Raw genomic sequence first — 18589 nt, forward strand, 5'->3', positions numbered from 1 at the left:
TGTTGATCTTCTAGGGGAGGGGCCTGTTGTAGTGATTCTCAAGTGTCTTTGCCCCAGGCGGAGTTCCACCGCCCTTACCTGGGGCCGGTCTGAGTAATCCGATCGGGTTTGCTTTCGGGAGCTTTTGTTCCCTGAGCGCTTTCTGTAGAGTTCCGGAGGGCGGGAATGAAGATGGCGGCCTCCTGGTCTCCGGCCCGGAGGAGCCGAGAGCCCGGGGCCCCACTCCTCAGTGCGCCCTCAGAGAACAACGCCCAGTTACTCCCGTCACCCTGGCGTCCGGCCACGCTCCGAGCTGACCGAGCCTGCGACCGGTTCAAGGTAACCCCGAGATTAGAGCTTACTCCTCGGCTCTGTCTCTGTAGCCGGCTTCTCCGTTCTAATACCTGTAAGCTCTGCGACACTCAGACACCCCCGATCCTTCTGTGACCCTGCGGGACCTGAGGCCACGCTGACCCTGCATGGGCTTCACCCCGGTTAAGCCTTTGGAGCGATGTCCCTCAGCGGAACAGACTTTTAAAAGTCCTGAGTTTGTGCTCCATTGCTCCGCCGCTTGCCGGGAGCCGGCCCCTCCCCCCCGCGGTCTATCTTCCCGTCGCTTTGGATTCACTTCTCCGCCAGTCCTACCTTTCAGAAAGTGGTTGATTTTCTGTTTCTAGAGTTGCTGTTCTTCTTCTGTTCCATCTCCCTGTTGGATTTGTAGGTGTTTGCAATCTTTAGATAAGCTATCTAGCTGATCTCCCGCTACCTGAAGTAGTCTCAGCCTGCTACTTCTCCGCCATCTTGACTTCTCTACTATACTGTTTTGATCACTTAGCTTTGTACTAACTTGGGAAAACAAAGTGAGTATTCTACTGAGTTCTTTTGATGTAATGCTGGTAGTCTTTGATTGCTTCCTTGCTCTCTGGGTATGGTAAGTAGTTTCAGATTTATCTTGTATGTCTCTGGCCATAGATTTGAGATCCACTATTTCTCTAGGAGGCTCATTAAAATTTTTTGTTTGCTTGTTGTTTTCTTTTGGTAGGAATGGTATTTTAAGAGCACAATCTAGGCACTAGGGATACGCAGTGCAATGGGTTGGTCATTGTATTTAGGACTTTTAAATGGGTAGAGGTGGGAAGTGACTACTTGTATATCTAAAGGCAAAATAGATAGAGCTATGTAAAGATGAAATACTTCATACGTTCATACTGATATTTCCAATTCAAATTAAGGACTACTTTGTTATAGGTATAAGTCTTTTCTTCCACACTAAAAATATTGGTTCTCAAGGTTATAAGGGATGGTAGAATTAGACTATCTTGTAGTTTACTTGTTTGTTTTATCCATGTTACATACATAGTAACCTTAATAACAGTAGTCCTACCATTTCCACAATTACATCCTTCCTTCCTTCCTTCCTTCTTTTCTTTTCTTCCTTTTTTTAAGTAAGCCCCATGCCTAGTGCAGAGCCTAGTGTGGGGCTTGAATTGAGGTCAAGACCTGAGCTGAGATCAAGAGTCATACTGACTGAGCCACCCAGGTGCCTCCACAGTTACATTTTTATAAACAATTACAAATTTTTCTTTTGGCTTAGTGATCCCCATTTTCCCTTCCCCCATTTTTAAAAATGAATATATTCTAACCTAGAGCATAGATGTTTCATATTATACTCTCTCCTTGAACCCACATTTCATCTAAGTTCTATAAATTATATCTTTAATGTTCACCACCAGTCCTTTTTTTTTTTCAACTTGCATGATTTAATTTTATATTTTAATTAACATATAATGTATTATTAGCCCCAGGGGTACAGGTCTGTGAACCGTCAGGCTTACACACTTCACAGCACTCACCATTGCACATAACCTCACCAGTGTCCATAACCCATCCGTCCTTTCCCTACCCCTCTCCCCCCTGCAACCCTCAGTTTGTTTTGTGAGATTAAGAGTCTCTTATGGTTTGTCTCCCTCCCAATCCCATCTTGTTTCATTTTTTCCTTCCCTTCCCCTCAAACCCCCCACTTTGCCCCTCAAATTCCTCATATCAGGGACATCATTTGATAATTGTCTTTCTCTGATTGACTTATTTCGCTCAGCATAATACCCTCAAGTTACATCCACATCGTTGCAATGGCAAGATTTCATTTCTTTTGATGGCTGCATAGTATTCCATTGTGTGTTTGTGTGTGTGTGTGTGTGTGTGTGTGTGTGTGTTTGTATGTATATATATATCACATCTTCTTTATCCATTCATCTGTTGATGGGCATCTAGGTCCTTTCCATAGTTTGGCTATTGTGGACATTGCTGTTATAAACATTTGGGTGCATGTGCCCCTTCGGATCACTACATTTGTATCTTTAGGGTAAATACCCAGTAGTGCGATTGCTGGGTCATGGGGGTAGCTCCATTTTCAGCTTTTTGAGGAAACTCCATGCTGTTTTCCAGAGTGGTTGCACCAGCTTGCATTCCCACCAACAGTGTAGGAGGGTTCCCCTTTCTCTACATCCTCGCCAGCATCTGTCATTCCCTGACTTGTTAATTTTAGCCATTCTGACTGGCGTGAGGTGGTGTCTCATTGTGGTTTTGATTTGTATTTCCCTGGTGCCGAGTGATGTGGAGCACTTTTTCACGTGTCTGTTGGCCATCTGGATGTCTTCTTTGCAGAAATGTCTGTTCATGTCCTCTGCCCATTTCTTGATTGGATTATTTGTTCTTTGGGCGTTGAGTTTGATAAGTTCTTTATAGATTTTGGATACTTGCCCTTTATCTGATATGTCGTTTGCAAATATCTTCTCCCATTCTGTCAGTTGTCTTTTGGTTTTGTTGACTGCTTCTTTTGCTGTGCAAAAGCTTTTGATCTTTATGAAGTCCCAATAGTTCCTTTTTGCCGTTGTTTCCCTAGGCAGAAGTAGCTGTGGCTGATGTTGAAGAGGTTGCTGCCTGTGTTCTCCTCAAGGATTTTGATGGGTTCCTTTCTCACATTGAGGTCTTTCATCCATTTGGAGCCTATTATTGTGTGTGGTGTAAGGAAATGGTCCAGTTTCATTTTTCTGCATGTGGCTGTCCAATTTTCCTGACATCATTTTTGTTGAAGAGACTCTTTTTTCCATTGGACATTCTTTCCTGCTTTGTCAAAGATTAGTTGACCATAGAGCTGAGGGTCCATTTCTGGGCTCTCTATTCTGTTGCATTGATCTATGTGTCTGTTTTTGTGCCAGTACCATACTGTCTTGATGAAGACAGCTTTGTAATACAGCTTGAAGTGTGGAATTGTGATGCCACCAACTTTGGCTTTCTTTTTCACCATTCCTCTGGCTATTCGAGGTCTTTACTGGTTCCGAATAAATTTTAGGATTATTTGTTCCATTTCTTTGAAAAAAATGGATGGTATTTTGATAGGGATTGCATTAACGTATAGATTGCTTTAGGTAGCATAGACATTTTCACAATATTTGTTCTTTCCAATCCATGAGCATGGAACATTTTTCCATTTCTTTGTCTTCCTCAATTTCTTTCATGAGTCCTTTATAGTTTTCTGAGTACAGATTCTTTGCCTCTTTGGTTAGGTTTATTCCTAGGTATCTTATGGTTTTGAGTGCAATTGTAAATGGGATTGACTCCTTAATTTCTCTTTCTTCTGTCTTGTTGTTGGTGTATAGAAATGCAGCTGATTTCTGTGCATTGATTTTATATCCTGACACTTTACTGAATTCTTGTATGAGTTCTAGCAGATTTGGAGAGGAGTCTTTTGGGTTTTCCACATAAAGTATCATATCATCTGCAAAGAGTGAGAGTTTGACTTCTTCGCTGATTCCGATGCCTTTGATTTCTTTTTGTTGTCTGATTGCTGAGGCTAGGACTTCTAGGACTGTGTTGAATAGCAGTGGTGATAATGGACATCCCTGCCGTGTTCCTGACCTTAGTGGAAAAGCTCTCAGTTTTTCTCCATTGAGAATGATATTCGCTGTGGGTTTTTCATAGATGGCTTTGATAATGTTGAGGCATGTACCCTCTATCCCTACACTTTGAAGAGTTTTGAGATCAAGAAAGGGTCCTATACTTTGTCAAATGCTTTTTCAGCATCTGTTGAGAGTATCATATGGTTCTTGTTCTTTCTTTTTATTAATGTATTGTATCACATTGATTGATTTGTGGATGTTGAATCAACCTTGCAGCTCTGGAATAAATCCCACTTGGTCATGGTAAATAATCCTTTTAATATACTTTTGGATCCTGTTGGCTAGTAAGTTGGTGAGTATTTTTGTATCAGTGTTCATCAAGGATATTGGTCTGTAATTCTCTTTTTTGATGGAGTTTTTGTTGGGTTTTGGGATCAAGGTAATGCTGGTCTCATAAAATGAGTTTGGAATTTTTCCTTCCATTTCTATTTTTTGGAACAATTTCAGGAGAATAGGAATTAATTCTTCTTTAAAAGCTTGGTAGAGGGCGCCTGGGTGGCTCAGTGGGTTGGGCCTCTGCCTTTGGCTTGGGTCTTGATCTCAGGGTCCTGGGATCGAGCCCTGCATTGGGCTCTTTGCTCAGTGGGGAGCCTGCTTCCCCCTCTCTCTCTGCCTGCCTCTCTGCCTACTTGTGATCTCTCTCTCTCTGTCAAATAAATAAATAAAATCTTAAAAAAAAAAACAACTTGGTAGAATTCCTCTGGGAAGCTGTCTGGCTCTGGGCTCTTGTTTGTTGGGAGATTTTTGATGACTGCTTCAATATCCTTACTGGTTATGGGTCTGTTCAGGTTTTCTATTTCTTCATGGTTCAGTTTTGGTAGTTTATACGTCTCTTGGAATGCATCCATTTCTTCCAGATTGTCAAATTTGCTGGCATATAGTTGCTCATAATATGTTTCTTATAATTGTTTATATTTCTTTGGTGTTGGTTGTGACTTCTCCTCTTTCATACATGATTTTATTTATTTGGGTCCTTTCTCTTTTCTTTTTGATTAAGTCTGGCCAGGGGTTTATCAATCTTATTGATTCTTTTGAAGAACCAACTCCTAGTTTCGTTGATTTGTTCTACTGTTCTTTTGGTTTATTTTTCATTGATTTTTGCTCTGACTTTTATGATTTCTCTTCTCCTGCTGGGTTTAGGCTTTCTTTGCTGTTCTTTCTCCAGCTCCTCTAGGTGTAGGGTTAGGTTGTGTATTTGAGACCTTTCTTGTTTCTTGAGAAAGGCTTGTTTCTCTATATATTTTCCTCTCAGGACTGCCTTTGCTATGTCCCACAGATTTTGAACAGTTGTGCTTTCATTATCATATTTTTCCATCAATTTTTTCAATTCTTCTTTAATTTCCTGGTTGACCCATTCATTCTTTAGTAGTATGCTCTTTAGGCTCCATATATTTGAGTTCTTTCCAACTTTCCTCTTGTGATTGAGTTCTATCTTCAGAGCATTGTGGTCTGAAAATATGCAGGGAATGATCCTAGTCTTTTGGTACTGGTTGAGACCTGATTTGTGACCCAGGATATGATCTATTCTGGAGAATGTTCCATGTTCACAGAGAAGAATGTGTATTCTTTTGTTTTGGGATGGAATGTTCTGAATATATCTGTGATGTCCATCTGATCCAGTGTGTCATTTAAGGCCTTTATTTCCTTGTTGATCATTTGCTTGGATGATCTGTCCATTTCAGTGAGGGGGGTGTTAAAGTCCCCTACTATTATTGTGTTATTGTCGATGCGTTTCTTTGATTTTGTTATTAATTGGTTTATATAGTTGGCTGCTCCCATGTTAGGGGCATAGATATTTAAAATTGTTAGATCTTCTTGTTGGACAGACCCTTTGAGTATGATATAATATCCTTCCTCATCTCTTATTATAGTTTTTGGCTTAAAATCTAATTTATCTGATATAAGGATTGCTACCCCAGCTTTCTTTCTTCCTTTTTTTTTTTTTTAATTTATTTATTTAACAGACAGAGATCACAAGTAGGCAGAGAGGGAGGCAGAGAGAGAGGAAGGGAAGCAGGCTCCCTGCTGAGCAGAGAGCCCAATGCGGGGATCGATCCCAGGACCCTGGGATCATGACCTGAGCTGAAGGCAGAGGTTTCAACCCACTGAGCCACCTAGGTGCCCCCCGAGCTTTCTTTTGATGTCCATTAGCGCTGTAAATTGTTTTTCACCCCCTGACTTTAAATCTGGACGTGCCTTTGGGTGTAAAATGAGTTTCTTGTAGGCAGCATATTGATTTTTTTTTTTTTTATCCATTCTGATACCCTGTGTCTTTTGATTGGATCATTTAGCCCATTTACATTCAGGGGAACTATTGAAAGATATGAATTTAGTGCTATTGTATTGCCTGTAAGGTGACTGTTAACTGTATATTGTCTCTGTTCATTTCTGGTCTACTACTTTTAGGCTCTCTCTTTGCTTAAAGGACCCCTTTCAGTATTTCCTGTAGGGCTGGTTTGGTGTTTACAAATTTTTTTAGTTTTTGTTTGTCTTGGAAGCTTTTCATCTCTCCTTCTATTTTCAATGATAGTCTACTGGATATAGTATTCTTGGCTGCATGATTTTCTCATTTAGTGCTCTGAGTATATCATGCCAGTTCTTTTTGGCCTGCCAGGTCTCTGTGGATAAGTCTGCTGCCAATCTAATATTTTTACCATTGTATGTAACAGACTTCTTGTCCCGGGGTACTTTCAAGATTTTCTCTTTGTCACTAAGACTTGTAAATTTTACTGTTAGATGACGGGGTGTCACCAGCAGTCCTTTTGCCACATGTCTTTAGTTAGTTGGCTTTTCTGACTCTTGGTTACTGGTAGATTCTTCAAGAGGGGCTCATGGGAACAATATTTTCTCAGTTTTGCATGTTTATATATGTTAGTTATAAAGTCCTTGTTTTATGTCTTCTTTCCTACGCTTGAACATATTTCTTTTTCTTTTAACATAAAGTCTTCTTGGAGAAAGTTGGATGATAATCTTGTTTTCTTTCTCTTAAAGTCTCTTGGTCCTTTTGTCTAGACCCCTGAAGGATTATTAATTTTTCTTTAACGTGGCTTACACTATATTCTAGTGAATCATGATGTTGAAAAAATTGGAGAGTGATTGTCCTGGGTCAGTATTCTCAGATACCCAATATGTACTTACTAATATAGAGTTTCAGATCATTTTTTATTTCAAGAATGGTTTCTTAAAACTTACAGTTTTTTCTAGTCCCTTGTTTTGGAATTCATATAATCTCTCCCTGCATGTTGCACTTTCTTTGCACTTCATTGTCACTTTCTCTGAATTGCTTTCTCTTTATTTCTTTTTGATTTTTAAATATTTCCTCCTTCTATCTTCTCTTTCTTTAAGTCATTTCTTCTCATGTTTGTTTTTGTGCCCCTTCTAGTTTAGTCTCAATTTCTGCAATGATTTTTCTTTCTTCTTCTTCTTTTTTTTTTTTTTAAAGATTTTATTTATTTGACACAGAGAGAGACAGTGATAGAGGGAACACAAGCAGGGGGAGTGGGAGAGGGAGAAGCAGGCTTCCCATTGAGCAGGGAGCCCGGTGCAGGGCTTGATCCCAGGACCCTGGGATCACAACCTGAACCTAAGGCAGACACTTAATGACTAAGTCACCCAGGCATCCCTTGCAGTGATTTTTCTTTTATAGATCCTTTTCTCTTGAGTCTTTCACCTCACTTCTTAGTTTTTCTCATTCTGCCTTAGGTTCTTCGTTATGTCTAATACAATTTTCTTAATATATTTTAACTTGTTTGAAATAGTAGTTCACATTTCCATCTGTTTTTGGTCTGTGTTTTTCTGACATGGCTTTATTAGCTATGCCGTCCAATATGGTAGCCAGTAGCTATGTGTGACTGTTTAAATTTAAATAAGCTTAGATTAAATGAAGTAAAAACTTTAGCTCTTCATTTGCATCAGCCAAATTTCAAGTGTTTGATGGTTACCGGTAGTAAGTGGTTACCTCATTGGACAGTGCAGATGTAGAAGATTCTCGTTGCTGAAATTTCTCTTGTACAGCCCTCATCTATAAAAATAAAGATGTTAGGGTGCCTGGGTGGCTCAGTGGATTAAAGCCTCTGCCTTTGGCTCAGGTCATGATCCCACGGTCTTTGGATCGAGCCCCGCATCGGGCTCTCTGCTCAGCAGGGAGCCTGCTTCCTCCATCTCTTCCTGCTTCTCTGCCTACTTGTGTTCTCTGTCTGCCAAATAAATAAATAAAATCTTAAAAAAAAATAAGGATGTTATTCTATTCTGACCCCCTTCTCTTTTCTTAGCTTTGTGTGGGATTTGACGTTGAGACTTTTCTGTTCCTTTTGATGTGAAATTGGTTTTCCTTATCTTTTAAAGGTTGGCATGGCTCCCTCTTCTTTTGATTTTAGGTAGTGTTAAAAAGAAGTATGGTGGGGACGCCTGGGTAGCTCAGTTCGTTAAGCGGCTGCTTTTGGCTCAGGTCGTGATTCCAGGGTCCTGGGATCAAGTCCCACATCTGGCTCCTGTCTCAGTAGAGAGCTTGCTTCTCCCTCCCATTCTGCTGGCTGCTCTCCCTGCTTGTACTCTCCCTCTCTGTTAAATGACTAAATAAAACCTTAAAAGAAAAAAAAAAAGAAGTATGGTGGTTTAAAAAAATGGTGGCATGGTTTTTGGGATTTCCTTTTTTCCCCTCCTGCACTTTCATTGGACTTTCTCTTTAGTTGTCTCTATATCCCTGTGCTCTCCCAAGTTTCATTGCACCCTCAGTAGTTTCTCCTTACTGTGGGGCCCTGTCCTTGCAAGTACTACTAGCTGGTGAATTTTGAGAGTACAGAGCAGCTAAACTAACCTAAGCCTTTAACCTTTTCATGGGCCTCCTTGTGCTCACCTGGTACTAGATGGGACAAATGCATTGGCCCACCATACTTTACGGTGAAAACCTGTTGGCTCTTTGGTTTTCTTTGTCAGGATCATCAGAATCTCTGTTATTAAACATCCCTTTCCTTCCTTCTCAATGGCATCTGATACCTGCAGGTCTTATGTCATAGGGATATTTTTTCCCATTCAGTTTGTCATAACGTGATCCATTTGCTATCCAGTTTTAATCCTCATGTTTTAATGAGGGAACTTGGAAAGATTGAAAAACCATATTGCTAGTTGCCATCTATGCAGAATTTTATTACATTTTAAAAGGGTGGTAATAGGTATTTTAAAAAAACCCTCTGATCTTTTATTGAGACAAACTGAAATATTACAAATGAGATACTATTTGGGATTTGTGTCAGAATGATCCATTGGAGTGTGGCAGGAAGGTGAATGAAATAAGATTGGCCATGAGGTGAAAATATTGAAGCTGGGTCATGGGTACATGGGACTTTATCATATTATTCTTTCTTTTCTTTGTGTTGTAAGTTTTATACTAATTCACAGAAAAATGAAGAATGTAATGAAAAGTTTTCCTGTCAGTTTTTCATGGCAAGCTTTCCATTTTTCCATCTCTGAATTATTTCTCTTACGTTTGTAGAAAAGGACATTTTAATATTAATGTATTACATAAATGACAGTGCACACTGCAGTACTTGTCATTATATTCTTTCTTTTCTCATCTCATTATACTCACTCTTCTCAATGTGCCTCATTAAAGTTGCAGCTTGACTTGTCTCATTATGTGTTGGCATTTATGCATTTCACTTTAAACGTAAACTCATGTCTCATTCAGCCTTTCCCTGGAATGTCTTACTATGCTCCATAGATAATTTTATCTTCCATCTATAATCCTTTTTAGGTCCAGTTACTCTTTTAGATGCCATGTCATTCTTCCTATGTCAGAGAGGGGTTTCAGGTTAATTTGCAATTATTTTATTATATGGACTTAATATACTTAATAGGGACTGTGTAAGCTTAGTTTTCTTCAAGGTACATACTGTATACCCTGGACATCTTTTGTTATTTTTCTGAGATAGATCTTAAAGTTCTGTTTTGGCGATGATGGTAACACGTACGTCTTGGGGTGATATTGGGAGGAGCTAGATGAAATAATACATAAGAAACAGTGACACATAAAAACTCTGACATCCTGTCACATGTAGATGTTAATTTTTGCTTTTATTGATGTTACTTCATTGCCATCTAATTACCTACTTGGAATATTCATGTCCTTACTCTTTAGTTAGAGATCATTACAAGAATGTCTTGTGTCTTAAATGGCAGATAGCAGCTGATGAGCCTCCACCAGAAGGATGTAATTCATTTTTTTCTGTGCATGGAAAGAAGACCTGTGATTTTGACACCCTTGAGACTCTTCTCCTCACAGCATCTGAAAGGTAGATTGTGTGTTTCTTCGTGTTAAATATCATGTATTGCATTATGCTTTCTTCTTCTTCTTTTTTTTTTTTTAAGATTTTATTTATTCATTTGACAGACAGAGATCACAAGTAGGCAGAGAAGCAGGCAGAGAGAGAGGAGGAAGCAGGCTCCCTGCTGAGCAGAGAGCCTGATGTGAGGTTTGATCTCAGGACCCTGGGATCACGACCTGAGCCGAAGGCAGAGGCTTTAACCCACTGAGCCACCCAAGCACCCCATTATGCTTTCTTCTATATCAAATCCGTCATCGGATTTTTCTTACAGGTTTTGTAGTATGTAGGTACAGTTGCTTAGAGTATGGATTCTGGAGCCAGACTGACTAGCTGAATCCCAGCTCCATTACTTAAAATAGTTTTGTAAACTTAGGCAAATTACTTAACCTTTCTTTCCCTGTCTCATTTTGAAATGGAGATAATAAGAGTACTAAATATTACTGTTACTCTTTAGTAATGACTGAGAGCCTTTGTCATTAGCTTAATAAAGAATACCTGTGGGAAGGGGGAAGAATACCTGTGTATTAAAGCCAGTGTCTGAAGTAATGATAGTGATGATAATGATCTCTCAGAGTACAATCAGTTTCAGAAAAAGGCTATTTAAAAAAAAATTACAAGCTTAATTTGACTATTAATTTGGTAATTAATGGGCTGGCTTTTTTACTTAATGGTAGGTTTCTTGTGGTAGACAGCTAATAACAGGTGCCTGTTGCTGTCTGGCTGTGGCAGTAACTGCATTGTACCTTCTCTCTAATGCCATTATAAATAGGATAACAGTGATCTCTCTGTGGTGTTGCTCTGCTGTCCCAGAAGAGCATTTTAGGCAGGGTAGTTCTTTTTTAGTAAGGTTATCTGCCCAGCTCTTGTTCTCTGCTCACTAAATGGCATGAGAGCCTTTATTCAGAATGACAACCAGAAAATAGGGTATGTGTTCCAGCTATCTCCAGGTTCAGAAATGGATATTTGAAAATGGCTTGTATGGTAAAGTGCTGTTCCCTTGGGGTCTTGGGGTAAACATAATTAATGGATTAAAAAAACTTTTTCCAGGGGTGCCTAGGTGGCTCAGTGGGTTGAGCCTCTGCCTTTGGCTCAGGTCATGATCTCAGGGTCCTGGGGACGAGCCCCGCATCGGGTTCTCTGCTTGGTGGGGAGCCTGCTTCTCCCTCTCTCTCTGTCTGCCTCTCTGCCTGCTTGTGATCTCTGTCAAATAAATAAATAAAATCTTTAAAAAAAATTTTTTTTTCCAAAAAAACAAAAAAGAAAAGAAAAAACCCTCTTTCCTTAACTCGTTAAAACAATACTGTAGGCCTTCATAAAGAAAAGAGCGATGGTGTCTCCTCTTCTGAGATGGTAACTATTTTTAATTGTTTGTCATATTGTTTTAGACTTTTTTCCCTGTGGTTATAAATTTATACAGGTATGTAGGTTTATTTTTATAGGAGGTTTCTTCCCATTAGTCTATGTAGGTGTACCTCATTATTTTTATCACATGCAAGATAACTATGTAAGAATGTCCCGTAGGTTTTTTTTGTTGTTTTTTTTGTTTTTGTTTGTTTTTGTTTTTTGAGAGAGTGAGCAAGTTGGGAAGGACAGAGGGAGAGAGAAAACCCCCAGCAGCCTCCATGTTCAATGTGGGGCTTAATCTTATAACCCGAGATCACAACCTGAGCAGAAACCAAGAGTTTAACACCCAACTGACTGAGCCACTGAGGCCCTCAAGATCTATTAGTATCTTGATGGCATTATTAGGGAATTTTTTTTGAGGGTGAAGTTTTAAAATTCAGGAGGAAAACTTAAATGTTAAATCATTTAGTAGGAAGATCGTAGTAGTAAAAATAATAGAGGAGGGAGTTTCTGTGGTTGACAAGTTATATGCTTAAAGTCATCCTGTCTTTTCACATTATTTGTACTTATGTTTCCAGGTGAAAGGATAATCTATTTAGGGGTGCCTGGGTGGCGTCACTTAAGCCTCTGACTCTTGATTTAAGTTCGGGTCCTGATCTCAGGGTTCTGGGATTGAGCTCTGTGTCGGGCACTGTGCTCAGCGTGGGGTCTGCTTGAGATGCTTTCTCCCTCTCTCTCTGTCCCTCTCCCTGCTCACATTCTCTTTCTCTTTCGAAAATAGATAAAAATCTTTCTTTTTCTTTTCTTTTTTTTTTTTTTTTGGTTTTTCAAAAGGATAATTTATTTATATAGGAGAAAAACTTACTAAAGTCTTAATGTTGTGAGATGTGGATAGGTTTCCTCTTTTTGGCTTTCATCTTTCTTTAAGAATTGGTAACAATTATTAATCAAAGTCTGCAGTTTTATAGTTGGTGTTTATATAATGTACTTTTATTATTTTTAGTCATGAATAAGTAAGATTCATATCTGACAGTATTCTTACTAACTGCAAACTGTTTCAGATTTTGATATTCTTTGAATTAAGATGCTTAAAATCTTTACTTAAATTATTGCTGCTATAGCTACATCTTGTACTGTTTTTAATGTTTAAGAACTTTTTTTTTTTAAGATTTTATTTATTTATTTGAGAGAGACAGAGCACAAGCAGGGCAGAGGGAGAGGGAGAAGCAGACTCCCCTGCTGAGGAGGGACCCTGACACGGGGCTTGATCCCAGGACCTTGGGATCATGACCTGAGCCTAAGGCAGCTGCTTAACTGACAGAGCCACTCAGGCGCCCCATGTTTAAGAACGTTTTTAAGTTTGAAATTTTAAGGGGGGGTAAGAGGATGGGTGAACTTGGGATGAGCACCAGTTGTTGTATGGATGTGTTGAATCACTATATTGTATACCTCAAACTAATATAACACTGTATGTTAACTAAGTGGAATTGAAATAAAAACTGAAAAAAAAATGTAAGCTTTTAATATTTATTTTCAGGCCCAAACCTTTATTGTTCAAAGGAGATCACAGATACCCCTCATCTAATCCTGAAAGCCCAGTGGTGATTTTCTACTCTGAAATTGGTTATGAGGAATTTTATAATTTCCACCTCCAGCTTGTGTCAAAAAGCAATGCAGGGAAAATCAATTATGTATTCAGACATTATATACTTGTGAGTATTGATTTATTTTAGAATTTTTGTAAATGTTAATTTGCCCAGCATGACCTTAGCACATAAGCTAATAATATCCTCCCTTTATAAAATTATTAGAACTGCTTTTCATCATATCTGTTATTTGTACACAGGAGGTATTTTGCTTGCCTTTCTAAAGAAATATAAAACAATTATGCTTAAAAAATGGCTTAAAGTTTGCATCCTACTTAAAAATGAACCGTGTAAATTATATATTCTAGATTTAATGTAATCAGGATACTGTGAAACTGATTTCTTATTTTTTTGAAACTGATTCTTGAATACTGTTCCTCTCAAACCTTTTTTTTTTTTTTTTTTTTTGGAATGTTTTCATTTGATGGAAAAGGAAAGATTTCTAAAGAAATAAAAGCAAGCGGAATTGATTTAAAATTTTTTTCTTTTTTAAAGATTTTATTTATTTATTTGTCAGAGAGAGAGAGAGAGAGAAGGCGAGAGAGAAAGCACAGGCAGACAGAGTGGTAGGCAGAGGCAGAGGGAGAAGCAGGCTCCCTGCCGAGCAAGGAGCCCGATGTGGGACTCGATCCCAGGACGCTGGGATCATGACCTGAGCCGAAGGCAGCTGCTTAACCAACTGAGCCACCCAGGCGTCCCTTAAAATTGTTTTTAAAATCTTCTGTAACATTTAACATTTAAGATATATATGTAAACATATCAGCCTTTAAAGTTTCTGTGTCATAATAAGCTCAGTAAAATTGAGATAAGTCCATACATGTAAAATAAAATTTTTAAATGAAAATGTGTATGAACAGAACCAGATTTTTTTTTTTAATATCCAGTTTTTGGCAACTGCTCTCCTTCCTCCTCTGCTTTCTAGGCTTTATTGCTGTTACTTAAGATTAAAATATCTAAAGCACCATCCTCATTCAGGATGGTAGTAAGCCTGTGGCAGTTGTCAGCCCAAACCCTGCCTGAAGACATTTAAATTCAATTAAAAATGAACACATAACACACATGGTTCCAACAAAGTACTTTTGGCTTTGAAACCTCATCAGTTTTCAACCCTGCTGTGTGTGTAGGTTCTGGAACTTCCTTTTCTTTTTCTCCATTTCTTCACATGGTTTTGCTACTTTTGCCCTGTCAGCTGTCCCCTCATCTGGTTTTGGAATTCCCATTCCCCTACTTGTGGTAGGATACAAGGATACTTACCCTACTTGTGGTAGGATACACAGTCTAAAGGAGGCTGAAATTCCCATGGAAATTTAAGTATATTTTGAGTGTATAATCCTAGATGGTGGCTATGTGACATTAATATCCTCATGTCTTGTACACTGTGACATGTATAAAGAATCAGATAGTAATGGTGGAATACTTACTCTGCTTGCAGAATCCCAGGAAGGAGCCTGTTTACCTCTCTGGCTATGGTGTGGAGTTGGCGATTAAGAGCACTGAGTACAAGGCCAAGGATGATACTCAGGTGAAAGGTGAATTTGTAAATTAAGACCAATGTGTTTTGTTTAAAAGTGAGTGAAAGGGAATTTGTTTCCTTAATGTAAAATAATAGATTTAGGAGTGTGATGAACACTATGTTTGAGTTCTGGTTCTGTTACCTCTGAGTTGAGTGATGTTAAGTGAATTCTATAGGTCCTAAATTTTTTCTTTTTAAAGTGTAGATAATGTTATATGCTTCCTAAAGTATTTGTGAGGAGAAAATAAGATGTATAAGAAGGTAGCGCAGTGTTTTTGCACAGGAAGTTCAATAATTGTAGCAATTGTTATTGATTATATATATATATATATATATATATTTCACAAATAGCCATTGATTTGTGACCCAATGTAAAATCTTAAAACTCTCTTATACTTAATGAGCAGTTTTGTGTTTTTTTATTATTTTCTGCATTTGGAATAGTTGTTTTTTTTTTTTTTTGGAATATATTTCCTGTTGTGCCCAACTCTAGAGTTGTGATTTCATTATTTCAACTACAAGTTTTTTTTTTTTTTTTTAAAGATTTTATTTGAGAAAGAGAGAGAGAGAGAATATGAGCAGAGGAAGGGGCAGAAGGAGAGGAAGAAGCAGACTCCCCACCAAACAGGGAGCTAGACATGGGGCTCTATCCCAGGACCCTGGGATCATGACCTGATCCAAAGACAGATAATTGACTGAGCCACTCAGGTGCCCTGAACCACAAGTTTTATGTGTAGTGTATTTCTTCCTTTTGCACTCATTTTAAAGATAAAAATGATTGGTTTGAGTAAATGGAGGATAGTCTAGTACTTCATCATTCTGCTCTCAATAATTGTATTTAGGATTATGTTGCCTAATTGCAAATTCCTTAGAATTTTGATGCTGAAAAATCCACTGTTTTTAAAGGTATTTTAAAGGTATTAATTTTGAGCTTCTTAACATACAAAATTTTCCAAAAGGTAAGGAGGAAATCCGTTTTTACTTTATCCAGAACACAAGATACATTGAAAAACACATTCTGTTTGTTTGTTTGAAAAAAACCATGTAAAATATTCATTGAGGTATTCAGTATTTTAAATGGTATTATAATTTCAGGCGTGTTTCTGATTTGCTTTACAGTATTCAAAGTTTATGAGGTTAATAACATTTTAATTTCCCTTCTAAACAGTTAGATATGTATTTGCTTGTGCTTTATAGGAACTGAGGTAAATACCACAGTGATTGGTGAAAATGATCCCATTGATGAAGTTCAGGGATTCCTCTTTGGAAAATTAAGGTATGGCATATTATTTTGGGAATGCCTTTATTCTCTTAAAGCTCCAGGCTTCCTCCCCTTATAAGCATCGTCTTTCTCATTACTGTCCGATTACCTATCTCTCATTAGTACTTTATATATATAATCTGATACGAAGCAGTTACCACTTCACTTACTGTATAGTTTATGATCTCCAGGCATCCGAAGCACATTATTATTAAATGATATTAAGGTGGCCTGCCTATGGCTTTAGTTGATCTCCTTTTCTGGGCCTTGCAGTTGATGACATAAAGTTACATGCCAGTTTTTGATTGACGTATGTTCTTGTGAACATAATTGTTTCACTCAATTTTTCCCAAGAAAATAAGAAATATTTTAAGTGAGAGAGATCCTAGCTGTTTAAGCTAAGCATAGCCTGAAACAATGCAAAAAAGGTACACACAGTTGAAATATTTTAGACTTTCCTTTATGTGAAAGAGGATAAAAGATGTTTTCTTAAAAAAAATTGATAGCCATTTTATGAAAGTATCATAGAAATTTATAGCTGAAAATTCTTCTTAGTTGTTATTTTAAATGTTGTAATTATTTCTCTTATGCCTTGGTAATTGTTTACAGTCTGGAATAATTATTTCTGTTACACCTTGAAAATTGTTTAGAGCCCTGAATTCTGCTTTATCTGGCTATCTTAATTAGGACAGCTACAGTGAGGTTTTTTTGGTTTTTGTTCATTTGGGCTTTTTTTTTTTGGTAAAAGAATGGATCCTGAAGAAATATGTATAGGCCCAGTTTCATGTAGTTGAGCTTTAACATTTGGTCCGGTGAAATGATTTAATCAGACGATAGTTTAGCAGAGATGACTCAGTTCATGTTGAATTTCTGTGTACATGTTCACTTCATCCTATGCATATGCGTGTTTCTTTGTGTTTAACATCAGTTTGGGCCTCATTAGTATGCAGTCAGATTTCATTTTTATTGATTCCTGATATCCAGAATCTCTTCATATTCATGTTTTTTATGTTTGCTTTTTGGATAGCATTATGATCATATGTATTTAGAGCACAAAGTTGGTATGTAGAGTATTGAAGACATTTTCTTTTATGACCATTTAGAATAGTTATTTAGCTATCTAAAATAATGGGACCATTTTCTGATGTTTTTAACATGAAGAGTTTATAGTAACTGATTGGAAATGGATTGGTTGGAAGGTAAAGAATCTGAGTAAATATTTTACTTTCTGTATGTGGCATTTAAGAAATATTGAGTTTCTGGCATTTAGAAGAACAGAATTACTCTACCAGCCATCTGTTGTCTGATCTAAATGATAATATCCATGTCTTCTGTTTTACTAGCTTTAAATAGAATGTACTATATTTCAAGATAAAACTGAAGGAAACCCAATAATCTTGGTTAGCTTAAGTTGTATTATTCATGTGATTAGAGGATTTATGAGCATGTAGCTGAAAGAAATCCATTTTGGGACTGACAGTGATATATTTCCAGTTTTATTTTGAGAAGCTAGAAAGATCAGTAAAGTATGGAAAATAATAGAACATACCCATGTACTTAACACCCAGAATTGATGGTTGTAATCATACTTTCTTTTCGGTTCCAAAGAACTATTTATCAAGATTTTTTCCAACATACACCTTCTTTTACTTTAAAAAAAAAAAAAAAAGAAGAAAGAAAGAAACAAGGGTAAACACTACAGGTATAGTTGGGGTCCCCTTTGTCCCCACTCTCAGTCCTAATCCCCATCCCCAACACAGAGAATCACTGTTGTAGTGATTCATTTTTTTAATCTGTAAATTTTGTGGTTTTTAAAATTGTAATTTTCTATGTTAGCTTTCTTTTTTTCTTAAGATTTTATTTATTTGAGAGAGAGAACATGAGTAGGGCGAGGGGCAGAGGTAGTAGACTTCCCATTGTGCAGGGAGCCCGATGTAGAGCTCAGATCCAGGGCTCGATCCCAGGATCCTGAGATCATGACCTGAACTGAATGCAGGCACTTAAGTAACTGAGCCACCCAGGTGCCCCTATATTAGCTTATTTTTAAGAAAAATAATTGTGCTTTAAATTTTTCCTATATTGTAGGAATTTTCTTATTGCTAAGGTGAAAAATTGGAGCCAACAGCTAATTGTGCTTTGAGAAAGGGAAGGCACATTAATAAGACTGATTTTATGTTTCAGAGACCTGCACCCTGACCTGAAGGGGCAGTTGAAAGAACTCAGAAAACATCTTATAGAAAGCACCAATGAAATGGCGCCTTTAAAAGTTTGGCAATTGCAAGGTAATAAACATGAAGAGGAATCACTGGCCCACTTTTTGACTACATTTTATGATATTAAAAAATGTAGAATTTGAAACTAATGTTACTTATTCACTAGATTTTGAGGGTGCCACAGATTTTCAAGATAGAGTGATTAATTATGATTAATCAGAAAAGAGAGGAAGTCCTTTGGGAGACAGATAACACTGTTCAGAAGTAGATATAAAAATAAGTACCATATCTTTATCTGTGTAAACAGATTTGTATGTTTGTAATAGTACATACATGTTTGTCTTAGTCTGT

At 37.7% G+C, this 18589-nt stretch overlaps 1 protein-coding gene across 2 annotated transcripts in view; it reads left to right on the top strand.

Moving 5' to 3' along the window:
• Positions 1–18589, top strand: part of LOC111160848 (UDP-glucose glycoprotein glucosyltransferase 1) — a 134241-nt gene that overhangs the window by 21670 nt on the left and 93982 nt on the right. For both annotated transcript variants that reach the window (XM_022524236.1, XM_022524237.1), the window contains exons 5-9: positions 10116–10228; positions 13143–13317; positions 14684–14780; positions 15962–16040; positions 18207–18307. In XM_022524236.1, coding sequence (XP_022379944.1) covers positions 10116–10228; positions 13143–13317; positions 14684–14780; positions 15962–16040; positions 18207–18307 — 565 coding nt within the window. The remainder of the gene's footprint in view (positions 1–10115; positions 10229–13142; positions 13318–14683; positions 14781–15961; positions 16041–18206; positions 18308–18589) is intronic.

This window comes from Enhydra lutris, unplaced genomic scaffold (assembly GCF_002288905.1).
Source record: "Enhydra lutris kenyoni isolate GAN:26980312 unplaced genomic scaffold, ASM228890v2 scaffoldscaffold78, whole genome shotgun sequence".
Classification (NCBI taxonomy): domain Eukaryota; kingdom Metazoa; phylum Chordata; class Mammalia; order Carnivora; family Mustelidae; genus Enhydra; species Enhydra lutris.